Below are 27,684 nucleotides of genomic sequence, written 5' to 3' on the forward strand. Positions count from 1 at the left end.
ATGCTGGCACCAGTCATATAACTAGAGCAGTAGAGAGAGCTTTAAAGTAAATAGTGAAGGCAAGGGATCAAATCTGGGAAGATGTGATAAAGTAAAAAGAGAAGACAAGGCAAGAGAGCTAGGTATGAATAAGAGAATTGAGAATCAGAACGTAGCAGGAAGGGACAGGGCATACAAACTTAAGGGTGAGATAGCAGACAAGGCTAGAGGTTGCGAAAATAGTAAAATGGCAGAAGTAAAGGCTATGTGTCTAAATGCACATTGCATTTATAACAAAATGGATGAATTGGGAGCTCAATTAGGAATAATATGTGCGCTCTTATAGCCATGACAGAGACGTGGCTGCAAGATGACAATGGCTGGGATCTGAATATTCAAGGATATGATATTTTGGAAGGACAGGAAGCTAGGAAAAGGTGGAGGGGTAACTCTGTTAACTGAGGATGGCATTAGTACATTAGCATTAAAGATTAAGATGTAGAATCCGTTTGGGTAGAGATGAGAAACAGCAGAGAAAAGACATCACTCGTGGGAGTAGTTTATAGGCCTCCTAACAGTAACCACACTGTAGGACGGATATACAGGAAGAAATAATGGGAGCTTGTGACAAAGGTACAGCGATAACCATGGGTGATTTTAATCTACATATAGATTAGACAAATCAGATTGACAAAGGTATCCTGGCAAATGAGTTCATAGGGCAGAAATTTTCGCTCAGTGGGCAGGTGCACGTCTGGCCCACTCAAGCATGAAATGACGCGCTTTGACATCGGCCGAGTGTTCCGACATCAACGCGCAATCATGCGATAGCTCGGTCGGTGGGTGGCCGAGCGTGCCAACGTCAACGTACAATCATGCGATAGCTCGGTCAGTAGGCATGTGCAAGGGCCGGCAGCATGCCCGCCGACAATTAAAAGGCCTGTTAAGGCCATTAAGTAATCAATTAAATTAAAATTTTCGTTGCTCATCCAACCTAACTGTTGGCGGGCAGGCGAAAACGCCAAGCGGCCTTTGCATTTTATTGGAAACCTCATTGACGGGCGGGATGAGGTTTCCAAAAGCAAAACAAAAAGTAAAAACCTTAACTTTTTATCAATAGCATGTCCCTGCTCAAGTGACAGAGTCACATGAGGGGACATGTTTCATTACATTTTTATTTTTTAAATTTTTTGTCATATGTCTTCATCTCCAAGGCAGCTCTGTGCTCACTCGCCCACTCACCCTCCTCCCCCCCACCCCGCACAGGCAGCGCTGCCGCTTGCATTTCACACTAGGTGGACCTTAATTGACCCGCCAGCATGAAATCGCGGTCCAGTGCCGATTGAAGGTGGCAGTCGGCTTCCCGACCGCTCCCACCTACCCCACCGAGCACCACCACCAAGGGCAAAATTCTGCCCATAGAGTGTTTTGGGAACTGTTTCTTAGAACTGAACATTCTACAGTCAATCAGAGAGCAGGCTATTCTAAATCTGGCAATGTGCAATGAGGCAGGATTAATTAATAACTTAGGAAGCCCTATGTAGCAGCAATCATAACATGATGAATTTGACATTTAGTTTAAAGGAGAGAAGAGTGGGTCTAAGACTAGTGCTTTATACTTAAATAATGGCAATTATGAAGGTATAAAGACCGAGCTAGCTAAAGTGAACCAGGAAATTAGGTTAAGGGGCAGGTCAGTAGAGATGTAGTGGCAGACATTTAAGGAGATATTTCATAACACTCAGCAAAGATACATTCCAGTGAGAAAGAAAGACTATAGGGGATGAATGAAGCAGCTGTGACTAACTAAACAAGTTAAAGATAATATCAATTTGACAGAAAAAGCATGCAATTCTGTGAAGATTAGGGGCGGGACAGAAGATTGGACAGAATATAAAAAGCAGCAAAGAATGACCAGAAGAATAACGAGGGAGAAATTAGAGTACGAGGGAAAGCTAGCTAGAAATATAAAAATAAATGGTAAACATTTCTACAGATGTTTAAAAAGGAAAAGAGTATTAAAGTGAGCATTGGTCCTCTACAGAGTAAGTCTGTGGAACTAATAATGGAAAATAGGAAATGGCGGCTGAATTGAGCAGATATTTTGCATCTGTCTTCATTGTAGAGGATACAAATAACATGTCAGAAATAATTGTGACTCATGAGGTGAAAGGGAGGGAGGAACTTAAAACAATTACAATCACCAGGGAAAGAGTACTGAGAAAATTATTAGAACTAAAAGCTGACAAGTCCCCAGGTCCTGATGGACTTCATCCTGAGTTTTATAAGAAATGGCTGCTGAAATAGCACATACATTGGTTTTAGTTTTCCAAAATTTCCTAGATTCTGGAAATGTCCCATCAGATTGGAAAATAGAAAATGTAACCCCTCTATTCAAGAAAGGGTGGAGAATAAAAGCAGGAAACAACAGACTAGTTTGCTTATAGACGGGCACTTCAGAAATCTCAATACAATCAAGCAGAGAAATCATGGTTTTGTGAAAGGGGAATCACATTTGACTAATTTATTAGATTTTATTAGAGTTCTTTGAAGAAGCAACAAGCAGCATGGATAAAGGGGAACCTGTAGATGTGGTGTACTTAGATTTCCAGAAGGCATTTGACAAGGTGCCGCTTCAAAGGTTACTACGTAAAATAAGAGCTCATGGTGTAGGGGGTAATATATTAGTATGGATAGAGGATTGGTTAGCTAACAGAAAACAGTGTCAGTATAAATAGGTCATTTTTGGCCTGACAAGATGTAATGAGTGGAGTGCCACAGGGATCAGTGCTGGGGCTTCAACTGCTTACAATCTATATCAATGATTTGGATGAAGAGATCGAAGGTATGGTTGCAAAATTTGCTGATGACACAAAGATAGGTAGGAAAGTAAGCTGTGAAGAGGACACGAATGCCTGCAAAGGGATAAAGCTAGGTTAAGTTTATGTGCAAAAATTTGCCCGATGAGGCATAATGTGGGAAAATGTGAACTTGTCCACTTTGGCAGGAAGAATAGAAAAGCAGCATATTATTTAAACGGAGAGAGAACTCTGAGGTACAGAGAGATCTGGGTATCCTGGGGGTACATGAATCAGAAAAAGTTAGTATGCAGGTACAGAGGGTGATTAGGAAGGCAAATGGAATCTTGTTGTTTATTGCAAGGGGAATGGAATATAAAAGTAAGGACGTTTTGCTACAGTTGTATAGGGCATTGGTGAGACCACAACTAGAGTACTGTGTACAGTTTTGGCTGCCTTATTTAAGAAAGTATATCGTCACATTAGAAGCAGTTCAGAGAAGGTTCACTCAACTGATTCCTGGGATGAGGGGGTTTTCTTGTGAGAGAAGGTTGGACTTGTATCCATTGGAGTTTAGAAGATTGAGAGGTGATCTTATTGAAACATATAAGATCCTGAGGGGACTTGACAGGTGGATGCTGCAAGGATATTTCCCCTTGTGGAAGAAACCAGAACCAGGGGACACAGTTTAAAAATAAGGGGTCTCCCATTTAAGACGGAGATGAGGAGAAACTTTTTCTCTCAGAGGGCCATGGGTCACTCACTTCCCCAGAGAGTGTTAGGGCAGGGTTACTGAATATTTTTAAGGCAGAGGTAGATAGGTTCTTGCCTAACAAGGGAATTAAAGGGTATTGGGCATAGGCTGAATGTGGAGTTGAGGCCACAATCAGATCAACCGTGATCTTATTGAATGGCGGAGCAGGCTCAAAGGATCGAATGGCCTACTCCAGCTCTTAATTCTTATGTTGATATGTTCGTATGTAAGATCCTGCTCAAATAAGCCTCAGGTAGAATGATTCAAATTATGTAAAATTGACTTAAATCCTAATTTCAGTCAAAAGTCTAAGGAGTGGGAAATTTATTTTACTGTCAATAAGATGTTTATTTCTCCTCCACTTTTTATTCACCAGTGTTTCTCTGCCTCAGCATCAAGGCCTTCACTCCCTGCTGGGGTACAGTTCAGTCGGTACTGGCTCATGCCTGAGGGAAAGCTTTGCCTCAGTGCACACTGGCAGCTATTCCCTATGATGGACATCAGGGCTTAGCCTGAACCTGCCTTACCTGAAGTCCGCACTCGTATATTTCCAACAGAAGTCACTGGATACTGACCAGCGTCAAAATCTCTGACCATCTTTCCCTTCCCTAAAGCACAGTCCTGAATTATAGGGCTTCTACCAATCCCTGGGTGAAATAAGATCATTAAGTAACTGACTTGTGATCCAACCTGGCAATTTCTGAGCCTGTGGGGTTCAGTTATTTACTTGGTAAACTGGTTGAGCTATTGAGAAAGTCTCTAATAAGACCTTTATTAGCTCATTCATGAGTTATGAGATCTTCCTTCTCACAGAATAAACCTGGTTCCCTTAAACTCCTCACTGAGCTTAATTGATTTATAATTACATTTATAAACATTCAAAAGGACAAAGTTTTCATAAAAAAGCTATTTACCAAACTTTAAATTGCTTGGGAAGGAGGATGAGACAAAAGTATGTGTCACTGTTATCATTATGAAAATGATACACAAATCACCATGATAATACATTTGAACATATTTAAATATTGTTACTTTCTATGTTTGTAAAGGAATGGAGACAGATTTGGCAAAGCATTTTCCTGAGAACACCATGACTTCAAATTTGTAGTTAATTTGATGTTCATTATGTCTAATAAATATGTAAATAAAAGCTAATAACAGAAAGCAAAGAACACAAAAAAAAGTGTAAGTGGCAGCTAAAAGCTTTCAACAGCTTGTATGAGTCAGCAACTCTGGAGCTTTCATTCACTGTGATTGCAAAAGAGAAACTCCACACCATGATGCATAAAGAGACTACCAGAATTACAGCACATTCATATCTTGCATTTACTGCCACTAATACAATGAATGGTAAGCATGGCTTAAAGTTCCTGAAATGGACACGAGCCATAAAGCATGTTGTTTGCACTAGTGTTAGTAACTAGTTATAAAAATTCCAGAAGGATTTGGAAATTGAGTGTGCATCCATAAAACCTCATGCTTCCTTATGATTTTCTGACAGGGAGTTTTTTCATAAGAACAGGATGAGCACCTTAATTTGGAGAAATATGCACCGTAATTCCCCTTATGATGGCAGTGATGTATCCACTGATGAGGAGCCTCTCTTTCAGCAAAACTCCAATGAAGAAGGCAGAATAAATGTGAGTATATATTATAGGAATTGGAAAACATTTTTTTGTAATGCTTCTGTAGAGCATGAAACAACTTTAATAGTTTATAAAGTAGAGAAAAAAAATCAAAGTTGCATTCCAGAAGTGTGACAATATCAAAACCATTTTCCATGACATTGTGATGGATGTTTATGAAGTAGAGCTAGGAGGCCAGTTATGCATGAATGTAAGTACACATGGATGCATCTTCACAGACATTGTCCCACGTCAATAAACCTTCCAGAATAAAATCTCTGATTTGTGGCTTTTCTGTAAGTTAGAGAAACTGCTTAAGGACAAATACAGACTGCATGTCATAAGTACATGGCTCATCTGAATTTCAGCAGGTCAAAGAGATAATTTGCTCTGATCCCTTCAGTAACATTCTGAAATTTCTAATCATCTGCTTTTTGTGTTTCACTGGTAGGAGCTCAAATGTTTTATTGTGGATTTTTGCGTTAAAATCTGATGCAGATTGCAATTGAAATGTGACAATTTAATTACATCTTTGTCTATGAATGGCTGCGGTACATGTACATTTGAATTGGTCAAACTGTACACAGCAAATGGATGTAGAATAAGCTGTGTTGCTCTGTAGAGGAGCTGATTTTGATTTATCCAGCTCCTAATAGTACAACAACCATTGAAATGGTGCACATTTCCTACATACACAAGGCTTATAATACATATTGAAATATGTATATGTTATATATAACTGTATTTCCTGTTAAAATCTCCATCCTGTTTATGCTGTCATTAGTCTAGAACTGAAACAAATTAAGCATGAAATTTTTTTTTAAACATTTTACTCGCTCCTTTAGAGTTTTGCAAAACATATAAAGTTCTTTTTGCACATACTGAGGAAGCTATTTATTCCAGAAAATGGGATCAATTACTTACAAGCTCTCTTCAGTAAAATGCTTGTAAGGATACTTTGCATGGTCATGCAGTTGTAATGCATTACTTAGCTTTGAAGGGAGATAATCAGATAGATTTCTGCTCCGAGCACCCATGAGGGTTGGTAATCAAATGGGCAGAAGGCATTAGTGCTGCCTGTCAATAGACTTAATGGGCTGGATTTTCCTGCAGGCTTTGGGACTTCGGATTTGAGGTCAAATGGGGGTCCTGAGCTCACATTTACCAGCAGCGAGACTGGCTCAGCAATCTTCTGGGAAGTGGTCTCCGAATTGGCTGCTGATGCACCCACTGTCCTATTCAGGGTGGTAGGCAGGTTTCCGACGCTGCAGGCACAATCAGAGGGCCAGCAAATCTGGGGTGGAGGGGAAACCCCTCCAGTGGAATTATTTGGGCTGTGGGTGCAGCCTCTCTCCCCGTGGCCCTTTTATTGAAGCATGGAGCCTATGTCTCAGACGGGCACCTGGCCTGCTGCAGAGAGGCCGCCTCCCTTGAACGGGCAAATTCATCATGCAGCGGTGGGGCCACTCTGCCAGCAGCAAAATGCTGAGTAAGGTTGCAAAATCACCCCTAATTAAGGCCTTAACAATGATCATTAGCTGCCCATCTCCATGGAGTATGCAGCTGATCCGCTTCCCAGCCTGGAAGTGGGAACATGTCGGGAGCCATCTCGCGTCGCAACACTATTTTTTGGGCTCCACCCCACCTCCAAGCCTGTCACCATGAGGCCGGGAAAATTCAGCCCTTTCTTTTCAGGTGTAATTTTAATTGGGCAATTGTATAGAATGGGCGATATTAAGAGACAGAATGATGTATCAGTTGTATCTGTATGAGTTGCTGCAATTCCTAGAGTCATAGCGTCATAGAGGTCTACAGCACAGAAAAAGGCCCTTCAGTTCATCGAGTCTGTGCCGGTCAAACAACTACCTAACTATTCTAATCCCATTTTCCAGCACTAGGCCCATAGCCTTGTATGCCATGGCATCGCAAGCACATATCCAAATACTTCTTAAATGTTATGAGGGTTTCTGCCTCTACCACCCTTTCAGGTAGTGAGTTCTAGATTCCCACCACCCTCTGGGTGAAAAAATTCTTCCTCACATCCCCTCTAAACCTCCTTCCCCTTACCCTAACTCTATGCCCCCTGGTTATTGATCCCTCCACTGAGGGGAAAAGTTCCTTCCTGCCTACCCTATCTATGCCCCTCACGATTTTATACACCTCAATCAGGTCCCCCCTCAATCTCCTCTGGTCCAGGGAAAATAACCCCAGTCTATCCAACCTCTCCTCATAACTAAAACTCTCCAGCCCAGGGAACACTCTGGTAAATTTCCTCTGCACTCTCTCTAGTGCAATTACATCCTTCCAATAATGCAGATTCCAGAACTGCACGCAATACTCTAGCTGTGACCTAACCAGCATTTTATATAGTTCCAGCATAACCTCCCTGCTCTTATATTCTATGCCTCGGCTAACAAAGGCAAGTATCCCATATGCCTTCTTAACCGCCTTATCTACCTGTCCCGCTACCTTAAGGGACCAGTGGACATGCACACCAAGGTCCCTCTGATCCTCGGTACTTCCCAGGATCCTATTATTCATCGTGTATTCGCGTGCCTTGTTTGTCCTGCCCAAGTGCATCACCTCACACTTTTCCAGATTAAATTCCATTTGTCACTGATCAGCCCATCTGACCAGCCCATCTATATCCTCCTGTAATCTAAGGCTATCCTCCTCACTATTTACCACCCCACCAATTTTCGTGTCATCCACGAACTTACTGATCAACCATCTCCCTTAACAAAACCATGCTGAATGTCCTTGATTAATCCCTGCCTCTCCAAGTGTAGGTTAATTCTGTCCCTTAGAATTGCTTCCAATAGTTTCCCCACCACTGAGTTTAGACTGACTGGCCTGTAGTTCCCTGGTTTATTCCTTCCTCCCTTCTTGAATAACGGTACCACATTGGCTGTCCTCCAGTCCTCTGGCACCTCTCCTGTGGCCAGAGAGATATTGAAAATTATTGCCAACACCCCTGCTATCTCCTCGCTTGCCTCACTCAACAGCCTGGGATACATTTCATCCGGGCCTGGAGATTTATCTACTTTTAAGCCTACCAGACAACATAGAACCTCCTCTCTTTTTATGCTAATTTCTTCAATTATATCACGGTCCTTCTGCCTGATTTCCATACACATGTCATCCCTCTCACTTGTGAACACCGACACAAAGTATTCATTTAGAACCCTACCCACGTCTTCCAGCTCCGGACACAAATTACCACTATGGTCCTTAATAGGTCCTACTCTTTCCCTAGTTATTCTCTTACTCTTAATGTACTTGTAAAATAACTTTGGATTTTCCTTTATTTTATCTGCCAATGTTTTTTCATGCCCCCTTTTCGCTCTCCTATTTCCTTTTAAGCTCCCCCCTACACATTCTATACTCCTCTAGGGCTTCCGCTGTTTTGAGCCCTCAGTATCTGCCACAAGCCTCCCTTTTTCTCTTTATCCAATCCTGTATATCCCTCGACATCACGGGTTCTCTGGATTTGTTGGTCCCACCCTTTGTCTTTACTGGAATATGTTGGCCCTGTCCTCTCCCTATTTCCTTCTTGAATGAGTCCCACTGCTCTGACGCAGATTTACCTAAATGTAGCTGCTCCCAGTCCACTCTGGCCAAATTATATCTGATCTTATTAAAATCAGCCTTTCCCCAATTTAGAACTCTGATTTCTGGCCCATCCTTGTCCTTTTACATAGCAACCTTGAATCTAACGGAGTTATGATCACTATATGCAAAATGGTCCCCCACTGATACTTCTACCACTTGCCCGGCTTCATTCCCTAAAATTAAGTCCAGAACTGCCCCCTCTCTTGTAGGACCTTCTACGTACTGGCTTAAAAAGCTCTCCTGGATGCATTTTAAGAATTCTGATCCCTCTAAACCTATCACATTATGACTAACACAGTTAATGTTGGGGAAGTTGAAATCCCTCACTATTACTACCCTATTATTTTTACACTTCTCTGAAATTTGCCTACATGTCTGCTCTTCTATTTCTCTATGACTGTTTGGGGGCCTATAGTACACTCCCAGCAATGTGATTGCTCCTTTTTTGTTTTTCAGTTCTACCCATATGGCTTCATTTGAGGAGTCTTCTAAGATGTCATCCTTCCCTAGTGCTGTAATTGATTCCTTGATCAATATTGCAATTCCCCCTCCTCTTTTACCTCCTTCCCTGTCTCACCTGAAAAATCCATATCCTGGAATATTGAACTGCCAATCCTGCCCTTCTCTCAACCATGTCTCTGTGACAGCAATGACATCATACTTCCATGTGTTAATTTGTGCCCTCAACTCATCTTCCTTATTTGTCAGACTTCTTGTATTAAAATAAATACCATCCAACCTTGCCAAACACCCTTGTGCCTTAACTGGCCTATAATTTCTATGCCTTCCAGAATCTCTTGCTCTCTCTTCTAATTTTGGCTGTGCATTTCCCCATGCTGAACCTCCCCTCAGGATCCCATCCCCCTGCCAAGTTAGTTTAAACCCTCCCCAACCACACTAGCAAACCTCCCTGCAAGGATGTTGATCCCACTCCGGTTCAGGTGCAACCCGTCCGCCTTGTACAGGCCCCACTGCCCCCAGAAACAGTCCCAATGTCCCAGAAATCTAAAGCCCTCCCTCCTGAGCCATCTCTCCAGCCACACATTCATCTGGACTAACCTCCTATTTCTATACTCACTAGCAGGTGGCACCAGAAGTAATCCAGAGATTATTACCTTTGATGTCCTGTTTTTTACTCTGTTTCCTAGCTCCCTAAATTCTGCTTGCAGGACCTCATCCCTCTTTCTACCTTTGTCATTGGTACCCATATGTACCACGATCTCTGTCTGTTTGCCCTCCCCCTTTAGAATGCCCTGCAGCCGTTCAGTGACATCCTTGACCCTAGCACCAGGGAGGCAACATACCACCCTGGAGTCATGTCTACATGCAGAGTAGTCTACAGTGTTGGTCATAATGAGTAGAACATAACCATCACTAATCCATGTTTATAGTCATTTTTTCATTGTGGCAGTATGAACATCCATTTGAGATACACCCAATGTACTGATGGGTACATCAACTGAGGCAATGCAATGGCTCGAATTTGGCACATTTCCAATGTCAGGCTGGAGAAAACCTCCTTGTCTACCTTATCCTTCTGGTTCAGGTTTTTAAAATTTCAGACTCTCTCTCTCGCTCTCTCTCCCTCTATTCAGGTACCATGCCCTCAGAGGCTGATGGTGACCATGGACCTTCATGTTGATTTCGCTTTGGAAGAATGGATCATCTTCATTGGTGGTACATTCACCCAGTTTGCGAGGCTCTTTATAAAGGTCATTCTTTGTCTATCTCGATCTTTTTTACATCGATCTTTCCCATCTGTAACAGGCTCTCTAAATCATGATTTCCTATTACGTGCCCAAGAAAGCTATTAGTTGAGTACTGCAACCTGCAGAAAGCAACAGCAAGCCACTGCAGTACCTTGCCAAGCATAGCCATGGACCAACACAAATCAAACAAAAATTTCAGACACAGACTCATATTCAGAACTTTCAACAGCTTGCTGCTCAGGTTTCTCCATAACTCAACCAAGGCAAGCACAGAATACACTTGGCCCATTTCCATTTCACAAATGAGTCCTCATAGAAGTCTACATCCTCAGTTATTTCTGTGCAGGGTTTGGAATGGCTGTCAAGTGGGTGGTCTTGGCATCAGGTTTTCCTGCAGAAGTTGGCACTTTCTCTTTGGTGAAACATACTCTTCTCATGCAGTGTCCCTCAATAAGATCTTCAAAAGACGTGCAAAGCTTGCAAATTCTTTGGGGCTGTGGGACACAACCTCTTCAAAAATGCTGACTGATCTTCCTTTCCTTCCTGTTTCTTGTCCTCTTCCAAAACAAATTGGCGACAAGGGAATTGGCAATTGAGAATCCCATAGCTGTAACTCCAGTAACTCCAGTAACTCAGAACTGCTTCCATTGTGCAGGTGAAATAATTTTCCCTCAGGTTGTTAAAGGCAGTTAGCCCTATTCAGGTGGAAAGCTAAAAAAAACTCTGCAAAAACTCTTATTCTAAATTCAATAATCTCTGTCGAAAGTTTTTCACCAGCAGGTTCCTAAATTCAGAGCATTCATCAGCATCAGCTGATTCCAGCAACAAATGATTTAAATAATTGATTATTACCCTTCATACAATGGCTCATGCCACTGTTGGCAATTCTCACTATAATAAGCTCCCAGCACCATCACCAAATGCAGGGGATATTCCAGACCACAGTCAATGTCCCAGAAAGAAATGCTGCCGACTGTCAGGACAACAGCAGTGCCCCAGGGCTCTGGCCTTCTTCCACTGAGCTCTCTGACACGGGTGAGACCAAACTGTTCCAGAGCTCCCTCCACACATTGCAGGCAGCAGCTGCCCTATCTCAGCAGACAGTTGCCATGAATCAAGGGATACCTATGCCCCATGTCTCTGCAGTCCAGCATCCCTACCCCCTTACCGCCACCCCCACCAACTCCGTGCGCCCCCCCCCCCCCCCCCCCCCCCCACCACCACAAGCAGTGCCCTGCCTCTCCTCACAACTTCTCATCTCCCTAATCCAAGGCAGTCTGTCTGTCTCTGCACCAGGCTGTGAGGGCGAAAGACACCACCAGGTATGGGAGGAAAGCATGGTGTCTTAGGTGAGTGAGCTACCTTCCTGCAGAGCCCATTTCTCTCCTGCTCCTCCTCACCCCCATGTCTTGCTTCTTCACCCACATGTCCAGGGGGTTCTCCATGCACATTTTAATTATTTAATCTACACTACTGTAAATTGTTTCTTGATGATCTCAGTTCCTTTACAAGCAATCAGTTGTCTGATATTTTCTTTTTATAGTTCATGGTATTTGAGCATCACTGGCTAGGCCAACATTTATTGCCCACACTTGGTTTGCCTTGAGAAGGAGGTGGTGGGCTGCGTTCTTGAATGCTGCAGTCCGGGTGGTGTAGGTACCCCCACAGTGCTGTAGGGAAGGAAGTTCCAGGATTTTGATCCAGTGACAGTGAAGGAATGGTGATATGGTTCCAAGTCAGGATGGTGATTCGCTTGGAGGGGAACTTGCAGCTGGTAGTGTTCCCATGCATCATGTCCTTCTAAGTGATAGAGGTCACAGGTTTGGAAGGTGCTATTTAAGGGGGCTTAGCAAATTGCTGCAGGACATGTTGTAAATGGTACATGCAGCTGCCACTGTGTGCCAATGGTGGAGGGAGTGAATGTTTAAGCTAGTGGATGGTGTGCCAATCAAGTGGGCTTCTTTTGTCCAGGGTGGTGTTGAACTTCTTAGTTTTGTTTGAGTTGCACTCAACCAAGCAAGTGGAGAGTACTCTAGCTCACACCTGACTTATGCCTTTTAAGTGTAGACAGGCTTACTCGCTGCAGAATTCCCAGCCTCTGACCTACTCTTGGAGCCAGATTATTTATATGGCTGGTCCAGTTCAGTTTCTGGTCAACATCAACTAGTTTCTGATGTTCGTGGTGGGAATTCAGCAATGGTAATGCTATTGAATGTCAAGGGGAGATGGTTAGACTCTCTCCTGTTGGAGATGGTCATTGCCTGGCAAATATTGCTTGCCATTTATCAACCCAAGCCTGAATATTGTTCAGGTTTTGCCCCATGCAGACATGGACTGCTTCATTATCTGGGGAGTAGAATATGATACTAAACACTGTACAAACATCTAACTTTATGAAGGAGGGAAGGTCATTGATGAAACAGCTGAAGATGGTTGTGCCTAAGACACTACCTTGAGGAACTCCTGCAATGATGGGCTGGGGCTGAGATGATTGACCTCCAACAACCACATCCACCTTCCTTTGTGCTAGATATGACTCCAACCAGTGGAGAGCTTTCACCCTCATTCCCATTGACTTCAATTTTGCTAGGTCTCCTTGAGCCACACTTGGTCAAATGCTGCCTTGATTTCAAGGGCAGTCATTCTCACCTGGCCTCCTGAATTCAGCTCTTTTGCCCATGTTTGGACCAAGGCTGTAATGAGGTCAGGAGCTGAATGGACCTGGTGGAATCCAAACTGAACATAAGTCAGCAGGTTGCTGAGTAAATGGTACTTGACAACACTGCCAACAACAGCCATCACTTTACTTATGATTGACAGTAGATTGATAGGTAGATTGGCTGGATTGGACTTGTCCTGCTTTTTATAGATGGGACATACATGGGCAATTTTCCACAATGTCATTCAAAAAAAATTTCTTGTCACTGTTAAAGAAATGCATATTTCAAGCATTACCACAGTAAATCCTTTGCTCTCTTTCAAGTACTTTGCACAGTCTTATACTTAACAACCTGACAACTCAACCTGTTAGCCCTGATTTTAACATTTTCTACCCTGTAGGAATGGAGTCAGTTCAAGTTGGACACCTAGTCTAGATGCACCACCTCCTCCCCCACTCCTCCCCACAGGTTTACTATTCATTGACTCACCCTGCCACTGACTCCTCACCGCCTTTTCCTGATTGCAAGACATGACTTGGAATGACCTGGCAGCTGATCGTCCAACAGCCAGCCTCTTCCCAGTCAGAACAGGGTGAGATGTCAACTGTTGGGATTTAAATGGGTCCCGGGCAAAGAAGGTTTAATTAACTTTTCAATGATGTAGCAAAAGGTTCCATAACTTAATTCATCTTGTGATGTTTTTACTTTCCCTCTCGCTGTGACCAGAATCTAGTTGCATTCCCTGCATGCACCCAGACTGCGTTGAGAATGTGTTTCTGTGAGTCTCTCAGCATCTACGCTAATGATGCCTGATTTACCCATTCCATCTTTAAACTTGGCTTCCAACATACCCACTGTGACTAAGGTGGTATTTGATTTCTCAGTATGCGAAAAACAAACAGCTTAACCTACATCACCTCACACATTAGATCAAGGCCTGCATGTGTACAAACAGTTTAACTGAATGGGCTACCAACATCCACCTGCCTGCAAGAAAAGTCTTTAATCCTCCCCATAACATTTTATGACTTATTTCTTCCTCGCATGAGAAGTGCACCTCAAAGAATTTTGATTGGCATGTAAGGATAGAGAACTTAGGCCTGGAAGGTGTTATGGACTGGAGGGGGTTTAATTTAGACTGCACTAATTTCTCCTCTCACCACCATCTAATAACAGAAAGGTGTTTTTGATTTGCTTCCCCCTTTATATGCAGTGGCATATTACCCAACCCCTCGGTTTTGGTGTGATCCAATTTCTATTAATAACCCCACAGCAAACTCGAGATAGGATGAACCCAAAGCGTTAGTTTATTTGCACACACTCAAACATGTGAGGTGGGTCGCCTTTGCAGTCACACAGTGAAAGAGGGATAGAGGAAATAAAGATTTACAGTGCAGAGACCACAGAGAAAAGAAATTATGTTTCATGTGAATTCCAGAGCCCAGAGTCAAATTCCAATGAGTTATTCCTTCGCAGTGGTCAGCAGGTTGAAAACTGATGCTGTATAATTCACTTTTCTGGTGATATTGACTTTACACAGTGAGATAGGCATGCAGAGATGAATTATTCTTGTAGGCGATGGTACAGAATTTCCAGCAGAGGCAATGTAGATGGTATTCAACCTGGGCAGAGCCTCTTTTCTGTGAGACCGCTTTTAAGATGGTAAACAGCAGGCTGAGATTTTGTAATACAGAAAGGCAATATTACTGGTTACACAAGCTAGAGGTCCATATCACATGACTTCCACCTCTCCACATTGTCTTTGACAAGGGATGCGTATACCTTGTCTGGGTCCCCAAAATGGTTAGATGTCCCAACCATTAGGAATTGAAAGAACAGTTATGGGGCCCTTTGTCCTAGCTGAAGAGTAAACTCTGGTTGGCCAACCTTAGTTATGAAATGCAGGTGACCTTTGTATAACCCTCTTTGAATTTGATCTCTGCAGCCTACAGCAGGGTCATTGGCATCTCTTCAGAGATAATGAGGTGCAAGTTTCTTCGATACTGCCATAGTAGCTCTTTATGTTTGAGGGTCACAGACAGACATAGCTTCAGCCATTTTAATAGATCTTCATCCAGTTTTTTAAATTTTAGAAATAGCCACGAGGGGATCTATAATCTATTTTATAGAAGATATACAGGGTGAGGTCTTAGACCCCTCACAAAGGTATCTTGCTTTTTACATTGACGGAAATAATGAATTCTGGATTCACTGTGGTAAAAGTAGAAGCTGAATGTACTGAGATAAGAAATAAGATGCAAAAGAGCCTAGTTATTGGGATCTATTTAAGGTCACAAAGTCGAGTGATGCTATGGGTTTTGAATTATAGAAAAAGATTAGCGAGCTATTTTTAGCTACAAATACAATTGGGAAATTTAATCTACTGGGATTTAACACCGAGGATTATTAATGTGAGCAGGAGTAAAGAGATTCACTTCCTGCCCATCGTCATGACCACTTCTTGACTCTGATGTTAAGGATCACATAATGGAAGAGCTCATTTTGGATCTGGTTTTGTGTTGAACAGCTTAAGGTTAGGAAACATTTTGGAAACTGCATCGTATCACAGTGGAGTTTAGTGTTAAAGTCACCATAGATAAGGAAAGCTCAGCTGAGAGCCTTAATATTACGAGACACTGAACAAATAAGGAAGCAACTGAAGGAGCTGGAATTGATTATTACAGAGACAAGGACAGCTGGTATAATAAAGGCACATATAGGGAATCTAAAGTCGAGTTATACCACTGAGTAAAAAACAGAATAAGAAGAGAAGGAAACCAATGTGGCATCAAAGGAAGCAATGCAAGGAATAAGGGAAAAATGTAGATAGCAAAATTGTATAGCCGCCCAACCCCTCAAACAAATGGGTGCAGGGATGCAATGTGCAATTAACCTGAGACTTTTCCTTTTAAAGTTTACATAAACTTCATGCTGCCTGCACATTTACATGATATATGCATGCAGACCAGCACTAAATGCAGTGATTGCACACTTCAGTGGGGGACCTAAATGTGTGCCATTTAAAAATAGAGTGCAACATTTAAAGCCAGCCTGCACCTCTTAAAGAGGAGGTGCATTCTTGGGTGGATCAAGTGCTGGAAGTGACTGTGGAAGACACTCTGAGCAAGGTAGAAGACTGCCTAATGCTGGAACAGGGTGGAGGGCATGCTAAAAGGTTCTCAAATGCAGAACTGGAGGTCTTGGTGCAGGAGGTGGACAGGAGGAGAGGGGACCTCTAAGCATAGGGGGCCAGGCAGCCCACCAGACAAACTCTCGGAAGGCAATGAGAGCAGATATGTATCATGGTCAATGCAGGAAGTGTAGCTCCGAGGGCCTGGATGTAGTGCCCCAAACAGTTTAATGACCTCACACGAGTGGTCAAGGTCAGCAAGTTCATCTGCAAATTGCATAACCTTACGCCTCAACTACTAGCTCGATTCATCACTCACTCCACTAACCTCACTCAACTACCAAAAATCTCAATCAGTCATGACTTATACTTCACCTCAGCATTACACATTTATCACTGCTGCCAGCCTCACACCCACAGCTCACAGCTTGCACACATTTTAAACATGGCAGGCACATCACCCAAACCATACTCACTAACACACTTCCCTCACTCTTTCACAACAAGGTGGTGCATAATAGGCAGCAGCACCCAACTGGCGGGGGACAGGTATGAATGTATATACTTACCTCCATTTGGGGCAGTCACACTGAAGCAGTGAACAGCAGCAGAGCTGAAACTGCAACCCTACCTTGCGCCTTTCTCCATTCCGATACCGCAAGTGGATGACGAACTGTGAAATATTGAGATGTACCCTGCTCCAGCTTGAAAGAAGTTCCTGGCCACAGTCACCTTCACAGCCACCTGCAAAGCCATCCTTGCAGTCCTCTGAGACTGCAGGTCTGACCGAAACATGTGGCAGATTTCAGCGAGCGCCTCTATAGTAACAGAGATGTCACACACTGTTCCTGGCTTAAGTTGGGGCAGAGTTGCTTCCTGAAAACCCGGGTGGATATGACCTTGTGCTGAAAGCCCTTCTCTTCCTCCTCCTTCTTTGAACAACTTGTTCTCCTCTGTGTTGCCTCTTCTCATTCTCCATGTCATGTTACAAACCAATGGGAATAGAATCTACAGCAACTATGACTGGGCGCAAGTGGTGTGAGTAGATTCCTTGAACTGAAAACCAAAACCTCACCACATGCTACACCACTCCCTATAGATTTCACCAACTTTAAATACAGAACAAACCACAAAACACTTCTCTTAACTCAACAACAGCCACTAGAAATCAATCAAGCTAACCTAAAAGTTGTTGTTGATCCCTTTAAATAGCACTGGAAGAAGGGGTCCTTCATGTTGCTGAATGCATGTTGAGCTGTGTGAGTTTAAGAGATTGTTGGAGCATTCAGATCACAAGTGGCATCACTGGGGTCTAATCCACATAATGCATTGAATGACATCACAATCTGCCTACTCTGTATACTTAATACACTCTAGTTGCCCATGCTAACAACCTCAACAAACTAGTGTCCAACGTGGTCTATATCAGAAGTGCACATGCAGCGCATTGTTATTTTAGTTCTGTAATGGCAGCCATAGCACCAAAAATATCTAACTTTTGCAACAATAAAGTGATCCTCAAATATACATCACTAGGTTTAATGGTAGACAGACAGGAGTGTAAGGCTGTTAAAACTGGTTACACTGGCACAAATAAACAAAGAGCAGAAGTGCAATGATTATATCATAAAACAATATAAAGGGCCTGTATCATTATATATCTGTAAACAGAAGGTCTAAGGCTTGAATTTTAGCTCCCAGGTCAGGAGCACAGTCAGGAGAATTTCCAGCTCTGCAAAGCTGACTCCTGAAAAAGTGTCCTGGAAGTTCCAATTTTTATTCTGGGGGGGTGGAGAAGGAGATATTGGGAGTCAGGCTCGCCAACCCCAGAAACAGTTCAGGGGCAGCACTGAGACTGCTGACTGTGGAGGTGGGCTGGGCAAAAGGCCGGCCTCAGTGATCCGACACTATGCCCCAGCTGCAAAACAAATCAATGAATTTCTGGAGCCTTATGAAACTGATCATTAACGTGTCATGAAATGTAAATCTCATTGCTCCATCATCTTTCAATGGGACCATTCTTGAGGGATTCTACAGTTCTGCTTACCACCAGTGTTCCTGAGGTCTCCCTTGGAAGCGGAACTTAATGCAGTCCATGGTGGGGGGGGGTCATCTCTAACAGTGTGGTATATGAAGGTTGCTCTGTGATCTGTAAGAAGTTGCTTGGCTGTTCAAACGGATGGGAATTCTTCACTTCATATCAGACCCTGTAAAGTTGGGATCAGAATGTCATATAACAAGGCCAGTGGCAATACCAAGACTCCACTCAGGAACAACAAGTTACCCTTCAATTTTCACCACCACCCTTTCCATATAGTGATTCAACCTGGGGGATGCTTGGCGATTCCACTGAGTGCTCAGATAAGGTTTGTTGCTGCAGCCCTCAAGCCACCGCCCATACATTTTGGGGGGAGGCTGTGGCATAATGATAATGTCACTGATCTGTAATCCAAAGGCTCAGGCTAATTCCCTGGGGGGCATAGGTTCACCATGGCAGCTGATGCAATTTAAATTCAATTAATAAATCTGGAATTAAAAAGCTAACCTAATGGTGACCACAAAACCAACCTCAATTGTCATAAAAACCCATCTGGTTCACAAATGTCCCTCAGGGGAACAAAATCTGCCCTCCTTAATTGGTCTGGCCTACATGTGACTCCAGACCCACAGAAATGTGGCTGACTCTGAAATGGCCTAGCAAGCCACTCAGTTGTATCAAACCGCTATGGCGTCTAAAAGGAATGAAACCAGACAGATCACCTAGCATCAACCTAGGCACTGGAAATTACAATGACACACCCAGCCCTGTCAACTCTGCAAAGTCCTCCTTACTAATATCTGAGGGCATGTGCCAAAATTGGGACATCTGTCCCACAGACTAGTCAAGTAATAGCCTCACAAAATCATACTCACAAAATCATACCGTACAGACAATGTCCCAGCCGCCACCATCACTTTCGCTGGGTATGTCCTGCACCATCGACAGGACAGGCCCACCAGAAGTGGCAGCACAGTGGTATACAGTTGGGAAGGAGTTGCCCTGAGAGTCCTCAACATCAATTCTGGACCCCCTGAATTCTCACAGCATCAGGTCAAACATAGGCATGGAAACCTCCTGCAGGTTACCACCTACAGCCCACCTCAGCTGATGAATCAGTGGTCCTCCATGTTAAACACCACTTGGAAGAAGCACTGAGGGTGGCAAGGAGGTAGAATGTACTCTGGGTGGGGGACTTCAATGTCCATTAGCAAGAGTTGCTCGGCAGCACTACTGACCGAGCTAGCCATCCTATGTCACATAGCTGCTAGTTTGGGTGTGCGGCAGGTGGTGAGGGAACTAACAAGAGAGAAAACATACTTGACCTCATCCTCACCAATCTACCTGTCACAAATGCATCTGTCCATGACAGTACTGGTGGGAGTGACCACCACACAGTCCTTGTGGAGACAAAGTCCCGTCTTCACATTGAGAATACCCTCCATCGTGTTGTGTGGCACTACTACCATGCTAAATGGGATAGATTTCAAACAGATCTAGCAACTCAAGACTGGGCAGCCATTAGGCACTATGGGCCATCAGCAGCAGCAGAATTGTACTCGAACACAATCTGTAACCTCATGGCCCAGTATATCCCCATACTACCATTACCATCAAACCAGGTGATCAACCCTGATTCAATGAAGAGTGCAGGAGGGCATGTCAGGAACAGCACCAGGCATACCTAAAAATGATGTTTCAATCTAGTGAAGCTACAATTCAGGACTACTTGCATGCCAATCAGCAGAAGCATCATGCGATAGTCAGAGAAAAGAGATCCCACAACCAATGAATCAGAGCTAAGCTCTGCAGTACTGCCACATCCAGTCATGAATTGTGGTGGACAATTAAACAATTAACTAGAGGAGGAGGCTCCTCAAACATCCCCATCCTCAACGATAGGGAAGCTCAGCACATCAGTGTAAAAGACAAGATTGAAGTGTTTGTAGACATCTTCAGCCAGAAGTCCCGAGTGGATGAATCATCTCGGCCTCCTCAGGAGGTCCCCAGCATCACAAATCCGATTCACTCCACATGATATCAAGAAACGGCTGAGGGCACTGGATACTGCAAAGGCTATGGGCCCTGACAATATTCCAGCAATAGTACTGAAGACTTGTGTTCCAGAACTAGTTGCGTCCCTAGCCAAGCTGTTCCAGTACAGCTACAACACTCCCATCTACCCGGCAATGTGGAAAATTGCCCAGGTATGTCCTGTAAACAAAAAATTCGGTAAATCCAACCCGGCCAATTACCACCCCATCAGTCTACTCTCTCATCATCAATAAAGTGATTGAAGGTTCATTGCAGTGTTATCAAGCGACAATTACTCAGCAATAGCATGGCCACTGACGCTCAGTTTGGGTTCTGCCAAGGCCACACAGCTCTTGACCTGATTACAGCCTTGGTCCAAACATGGACAAAAGTGATGAATTCAAGAGGTGAAGTTAGAGTAACTGCCGTTGACATCAAAGCAGCATTTGTTGCATCAAGGAGCCCTAGCAAAACTGGAGTCAATGGGAATCGGGGGAAAACTCTCTACTGGTTGGAGTTACACCTGACACAAAGGAAGATGATTGTTGGAGGTTGATCATCTTAGTCCCAGGACATCACTGCTAGAGTTCCTCAGGGTAGTGTCCTAGGCCCAACCATCTTCAGCTGTTTCATCAATGACCTTCCTTCCACCATAAGGTCAGAAGTGGGGATGTTCGCAGAAGATTGTACAATGTTCAGCACCTCAGATATTGAAGCAGTCCATGTCCATATGCAGACAGACCTGGACAACATTCAGCTTGGATTGACAAGTGGCATATTATATTCGTGCCACAGCAAGAGAGAATATAACCATCGCCCCTTGACATTCAATGGCATTACCATCACTGTATCCCCCACTATCAACATCCTTGGGGTTACCATTTACCAGAAACTCAACTGGACTAGCCAGATAAATACTGTGGCTACAAGAGCAGGTCAGAGGCTAGGAATCCTTTGGTGAGTAACTCACCTCCTGACTCCCCAAAGCCTGTCCACCATCTACAAGGCACAAATCAGGTGTGTGATGGAATACTCTCCACTTACCTGGATTGGCATCCCATCCACAACCTTCAACATTCACTCCTCCACCACTGTTGCTCAGTGTCAGCAGTGTGTACCATCTACAAGATGCACTGTAGCACCTTCTGAACCCACATCTTCTACCACCTAGAAAGACAAGGGCATCAGTTGCATGGGAACACCACCACCTGCAAGTTCCCTTCCAAGTCACTCACCATCCTAACTTGGGACCATATCACCATTTTTTCACTGTCGCTGGGTAAAAATCCTGGAACACCATTCCAAACAGCACTATAGGTGTTCCTACAACATGTGGACTGCAGCAGTTCAAGAAGGCGGCTCACCTTCTCAAGGGCAATTAAGGATGGGCAATAATGCTGGTCTAGCCAGCAAAGACCACATCTCATGAATGAATTTTTAAAAACCCTCACCCCAACACACTCTCCCCTTGCCCCATCCTTGCTGACCGATTCCAGCCTATGCCCCTCTACCCACCCCCTTGGCCTCTCACAGTCTCCATGCCAATGTATGCCTCTCTATCCAACCCCATGTCCTTCATAGCCCCTATGCCAACTTAGTGTCAATTCTTGCCATGCCCCACCACCACCCTTTGCCTTTACACCCTCCATGCCTACTTACCCAGCATCCACCATGGTCAGCCCTCCAACCCATGTTGAGAGGAAATAAAATTGATGAATTCGCTAGATTAAAAAAACAGTCATTGATATAAGAGCATTCACTAGATTTAGATTCCTTCAACCAATAATGCTTTATAACAACAAGCATTTGAATTCATAGTCCTATATCAAAGACTTAATAATTGGAGCTGTCAATTAAACAGTGAACTGACAGGCACCCCACAGTGATAATGATAGGTTGTGAAAACAGTCATGCAACACAAATCCTATAATTATAGCCCTAGGCTTTTTCAATAAACTGTGAAATAACAAGCACTGCCTACTGCTGTTTTTAAAATTCTAAGGCCATGAGATTTAAATCACTTGACATACTGAGAGTTCCCTTGACAGTTTCCTTGGCAGTTACAATGAGTTTATCCACTTTTTACGCATATTCATGTCTATTTTTAACAACTCTAAAGGGCACCTTATCTCACCCAAAGGGCACCTTACATCTCCCAAAGGTGTCCCTGGTCCTATGCAAAAGGGTACCCTGCCCCTCCTAAAGGATACTCTACCTTTCCAAAGAACTCCGCTAACTTTATAGATTTTCTCCTGATAAGTCTAAAGTGCACGTGTCATGTTTCAGACAGCCCACTAGCCAAAATTGGATCTAACTGAATTCAGCTGCACTTTAACATGTGCAGCTTCCTCCATGAACCATGGATGTACAAGTACATTCTGTTTTCCCCCTGCAAAAATGGTAAGGGCCGGGTTTGAGGGTGGGACTTGCAGGTTAGGGCCCCCACTGCCATTTTTGCTATGATAGACAGCCTCTCCATCTGTACAAAAATACAGGTTGAAGCATTTGTAGGGCCTTTAAAAGGAATCCAGTAGTTAGGAAATAGTAGATACCCCAAACACTTCCTTTGTATTGATATTTCACAGAAGAAGATCCTTTGTCTGAAGTAAAAGCTGTTTTTGTTTGAAAAATTAGGAGGAAATTTTAAGAACAGTTATAATTTCTGATAAAGAAGTAATGGTTTCATTGAAAGATCTTCACAACATCAATTTAATCCAGTCTATAACCAGATGGCCGGCTTCCCAGGTTGTTTAATGAAATAGCTGTTGCAATTAGGTACATACCAGTGAGGATCTTTGGAAAATCATGAGAATAAGGAGTTGGACAAAAGGATTGGAGAAAGTCAACATACATCATTTTTTTTTAAAGAAAACTGGGGCAGAAGATCTCTCTTGTAAATCACAGTCTGTTAACACTGAGATCTGTTATGAGTAAAATGTTAGCTGCGAGGCTGAACAAGTGAAATCAGGAAGCACACTTTCACATAAAGGACAATAGGAATCTGGAACTCTCTCTCCCAAAAGGCTGTGAATGCAGGGTCAATTGAAGCTTTCAAGACTGAGGTTAATAGAGTTCTGTTGAGTAAGTGTATCAAGAAATAGATCTAATGCAGATAAATTGGGTTGAGGTACAAATCAGGCATGATCTAATTTAATGGGAGAACAAGTTTAAAGGCTGAATTGTCTATTCCTGTTCCTATGTATAGTGAAAGAAGTATGATGTCATCATGTAAAATATGGTTTGATAGAGGGGATCATGCTTGATAAACATTGGACACCATTCCTGATGTCCTACAGATGAAATGCTTCTTACAGGACTCCATGTTGAAGCTCACTGTTTTGTCCACATATATCATTGCAAGCATCAAAATCTGTTACAAGGAAACCTTAAAAAAAAAGGTAATTTTGTGCCGACAAGCTTCTTTTTGCAGCTTCTGCTGCTATCCTCATAGTGGACTGTGCTTCCCATTTATTTCAATGAAAGAAGTACAATTACAGTTTTAATGGATTTGCTGTTTGTCACTATAGTTTCAGTTTTTATTTTGCTTTATCTGATCTTACAGAACCATATTCCCAAAATCAAATAAAAATATTATTTTGTAAAAGTTCAATATTTCTGTTGCGGTCCATGGCATTTTGTACCGTGCCTGACAATATGGCATTAATGACGTCATCAATATTCTACAATAATATTTCTGGGCAGCCTCTAACAGATGTCAGGGCAATTTTATTTTGCCGAATGTCAAAGGAGCACTTATGCAGAAAATATGCTGAACAGCTCTCAGACATTTTCCCAGGTTCTTTGAAATGTGTATCCAACTGCATTTACATTGATTCAAAAGAAACTGACAAGTAGACAAAAATGCCATTAAGACTTGGAACCATCTGGAACAAATATTGCCAAGCAAACAAAAAGCAAAAACCAATCCTGCTCCATTTTAACCATTGGGCTGCTCGAATGTTATGTTCTTAAAGTTCCATGTGGGTTAGATTTAAGAAATAGCTCAATGATAGCATTCCCACTGTTAAATCAGATGTGCATGTGTTCCAGGATTTGAACACATAAGGTTGATACTTTAGCGCAGTAGTGAGAGGGTGCTGTCTTTTAAATGAGAGGTCCTGTTCATCCCTGGTGGATGTACAAAACTCAATGTCACTATTTAGACCATAAGACATAGGAGCAGAAATTAGGCCATTCAGCCCATCGAGTCTGTTCCGCCATTCAATCATGGCTGATAAGTTTCTCAACCCCATTCTCCCACCTTCTCCCTGTAACCTTTGATCCCCTTACCAATCAAGAACCTATCTATCTCGGTCTTAAATACACTCAGTGACCTGGCCTCCACAGCCTTGGTATTTGTAGAAGAGCTGGGGGAGCTGTTCTGGTAACTGGGTGAAAATGTATCCCTTTCATCCTTGTACTATCAAAATCAAGCTATCTAGACATTTATGTCACTACTGCTTGTGAAAGTTTGCCATGTGTAACTTGGCTGCCATGTTTACTTCATTACAATGACTGCACTTTAAAATGATATAATTGGATGTGAAGCAGTTTATCATATTTTGAAAATATGAAAGGTGCCCTATAAAGACAAGTTCATTTTTTCTTTTGGCTATTAGATTTCTCCTGGATATTTTAAAGTAAGTACGAATTAAGCCAAAATTCAAGATCTTTTATAAATGAATCCTAGTCAAGCTATAAAGACTTCAAACAAATAAATTCCCAGTGAAGGATTGTATTTATCCCAGAGTATCCCAGCGTACCATTGTCAGCATGTTGCCAGCTGTCCTTTGATTCTAGCATGACGTCTAATCAGGATCATGAGTTTCTGCAATGAGTGACTGAACAGACTAATTCTCGACCCACAGATCTTTGAGTACATGGGGAAGGATGTCACATGAGTAAGCGGGACCTGGAGTGCAGGATTTTCTTTCTTTTCTCTCCTTCTCTGCCACTGCTCTGCCTCATCATTTGAGGCATTGTTTTTCAAAATGTGATGCAGCTTGATGGACAAGTTCTCGGCATTTTGAACAATTGGTAGTAAGCTCCGCTTAGTCACTAATGTCAATGCTGCTATGCTTCAAAGAGAACTTCAGAGTGGTCTGCGAAGTGTTTTCAGTAAATATAGCAATGCAGTAAAAGAGTCCAGAATGTACAGGCAAAGGCTACCTGTAATATTTGAAAACACAGCTATTCCTGAACAACCTAGACTGCATACGTGTAAAATAATTACATTTCCAGGATTAAAAGATTCACTAATAAATTCAAGGCCATCACTGAATGGTTAGTGCCATCCAAGAAGAGGAGTCCCCTGACACTGATAAAGGAATAGGAGAGTTAGATACTACTGCAGTTAAGGAAACAGATATATTAAAAACAGCTGTAGTTCCCAAATTGTGAGTGCTCCACTGTAGGATCGTGCAGATTAGAACAAGAAATAACATGCTCAGTTGGACATAGAAGTTGCATGACTCTGTGGTGATGGCAAGTACAATTGGAAGACACCCTGCAGAAGTGCCATTTCTGCACTCCGGGCCACTCTTGTGACAATTCAAGATCTGCCCTATTTCATTCTTCAGAGACTCTAGAATTGGTATTCTGAGAGGTGGATGCTGCAGGATTTGTTTGTGTCTTGATTCAATGAACCCTGACCCTGACATGACTTCCAAAGTTAAATTAATTTTAATAAGTGCAGTTAAATCCCAGTCTGTATTGAGTCTGATGCTGAGACCTTGCCAAAGAATGGGGTTGATAATTGCTGACGATACATGATTTCCTGCACTTCCCCCACACCCCAAACCCGACCACTGAGGACTCCTGATAATCAATGACAAATAAATTTAAAGGGATGTATGCTTTATGTGGGCAACATATATTTATTGATTGAAAAGATCATGAATATTATCAGTACACATTTGAGCCATTCCAAAAGTTGTCTGGGGCAAAGATGTAGTTAGTAATACACAATAGCTGGAACAGTAAATGTGCGTGCAGAACATGGAGTCTCTGGGCTAATGATGGAGTGAAACCATCAAACACCAGTTTAACAACTGGCAAATAAAAAAATGCTGCTGGCATGAGGTAATTACTTTCAACTGGAAACTTTGGTATCTCAACACCACCAAAGGGCTTAACACAGAAAAGCTCTGTAACACAACGTAGATGCTTTAACATGTCAAAATGACTTTTCTTGTAGAATGAGATAGGCTAAGAGAAGAAAACAAACCCAAACAGTAGGAGGCCACAGGAATTACAAGCTGCTTAGGAGGAGACTGCCCTCTTAGAGCATCCAGGAGATAAGAGAGGGTGAGGCTGCACACCTCCCAGAAGCTGTGGGTTAGTACATCCACTTCTTGTTTATTCTCATTCCCTTCTCACTCATTCCCACACAGGCATATGCTCAATTTCACAATACAATTATATAGTATAAAGCATATCTCTCTTGACATCATTGTAACCTTGGTCACTTTTTTCTTATTGCATACCTGAAGCAGCCGCAACTTTCTAAAAGGCTAGAATGTGACAGCAACTCAGAGCACCTGGGATCCACTCACCAACCCTTGCAGGTCCCAGCAAAACTACATCCATTCTGTAGGATAAGATAGCATTGGATGATTCATTGGGAACAGCTGAGGAGGTGATCAGAGGAACAGGAACCAGGGCTCTTGACCTATACTTGGGGAATTTTAGCAATGTATGTTGCCTTCCTGCTGCTGGCCAGTAGGAAAGGGGATAGTTATGCTGACCAGCACATCAGTCAGTTGTTTCATATGTCTGTGAGTAGCTGGTCTTTCACATGATAGACTAGGAGGTAAAGCCAGCAACAATGAGTGGCCATAACCTTGCCTGTTTCCTGAATCCTATGGAGTCCAAGAGTCTGCAGATATGACAGGCAGTTTTCATTTTCCTACTTACTGCCTCCTAAAAAATGGAACAGTACCCAAATCAAAATGAAGAGGCTTCTAGTACCAACTAACTGTTGCTTTGATGTAAGTTCCAATTTTCAGGCAGCCTTGAACCCTAGCAGCAGGAGTTCCCATTGGAAATAGCCTTAACCAAGAAAACAAATAGGGGTCAAGTCAAATAATGTGGACCCTACACTCTCTGAGTCAGTGGGACTGCCACCAACTGCTCTCCACAAACAAACGGTGGTACATGTCAGGAGACGGTTATTCAGGAAATATTTAAAGAGATCCTCAGCTGCTGACAGGTAAAGCTAGATGAAGTTATTGGAAACATTTTTCTGACAGTTGCTTTTGAGTTTTCCACCTTAATGGATTTGAAAGTTGATGTATTTGCTGCGGCAGGTTCTGCACTCATGTTGCCTTCTGCTATGCAGTGATGC

General features: G+C 42.9%; 1 protein-coding gene across 1 annotated transcript in view; it reads left to right on the forward strand.

Annotated features, from left to right (window-relative positions):
* The first annotated feature begins 4,799 nt into the window (after positions 1 to 4,799).
* The window catches only part of LOC144681379 (ninjurin-1-like), a 45,150-nt gene continuing 22,265 nt past the window's right edge, over positions 4,800 to 27,684 (forward strand). The window contains exons 1-2 of the mRNA XM_078542972.1: positions 4,800 to 4,881; positions 5,033 to 5,171. Of these exons, the coding sequence (XP_078399098.1) occupies positions 5,055 to 5,171 (117 nt within the window). The 5' untranslated portion in view covers positions 4,800 to 4,881; positions 5,033 to 5,054. The remainder of the gene's footprint in view (positions 4,882 to 5,032; positions 5,172 to 27,684) is intronic.

This window comes from Cetorhinus maximus, chromosome 6 (genome assembly GCF_964194155.1).
Source record: "Cetorhinus maximus chromosome 6, sCetMax3.hap1.1, whole genome shotgun sequence".
Classification (NCBI taxonomy): domain Eukaryota; kingdom Metazoa; phylum Chordata; class Chondrichthyes; order Lamniformes; family Cetorhinidae; genus Cetorhinus; species Cetorhinus maximus.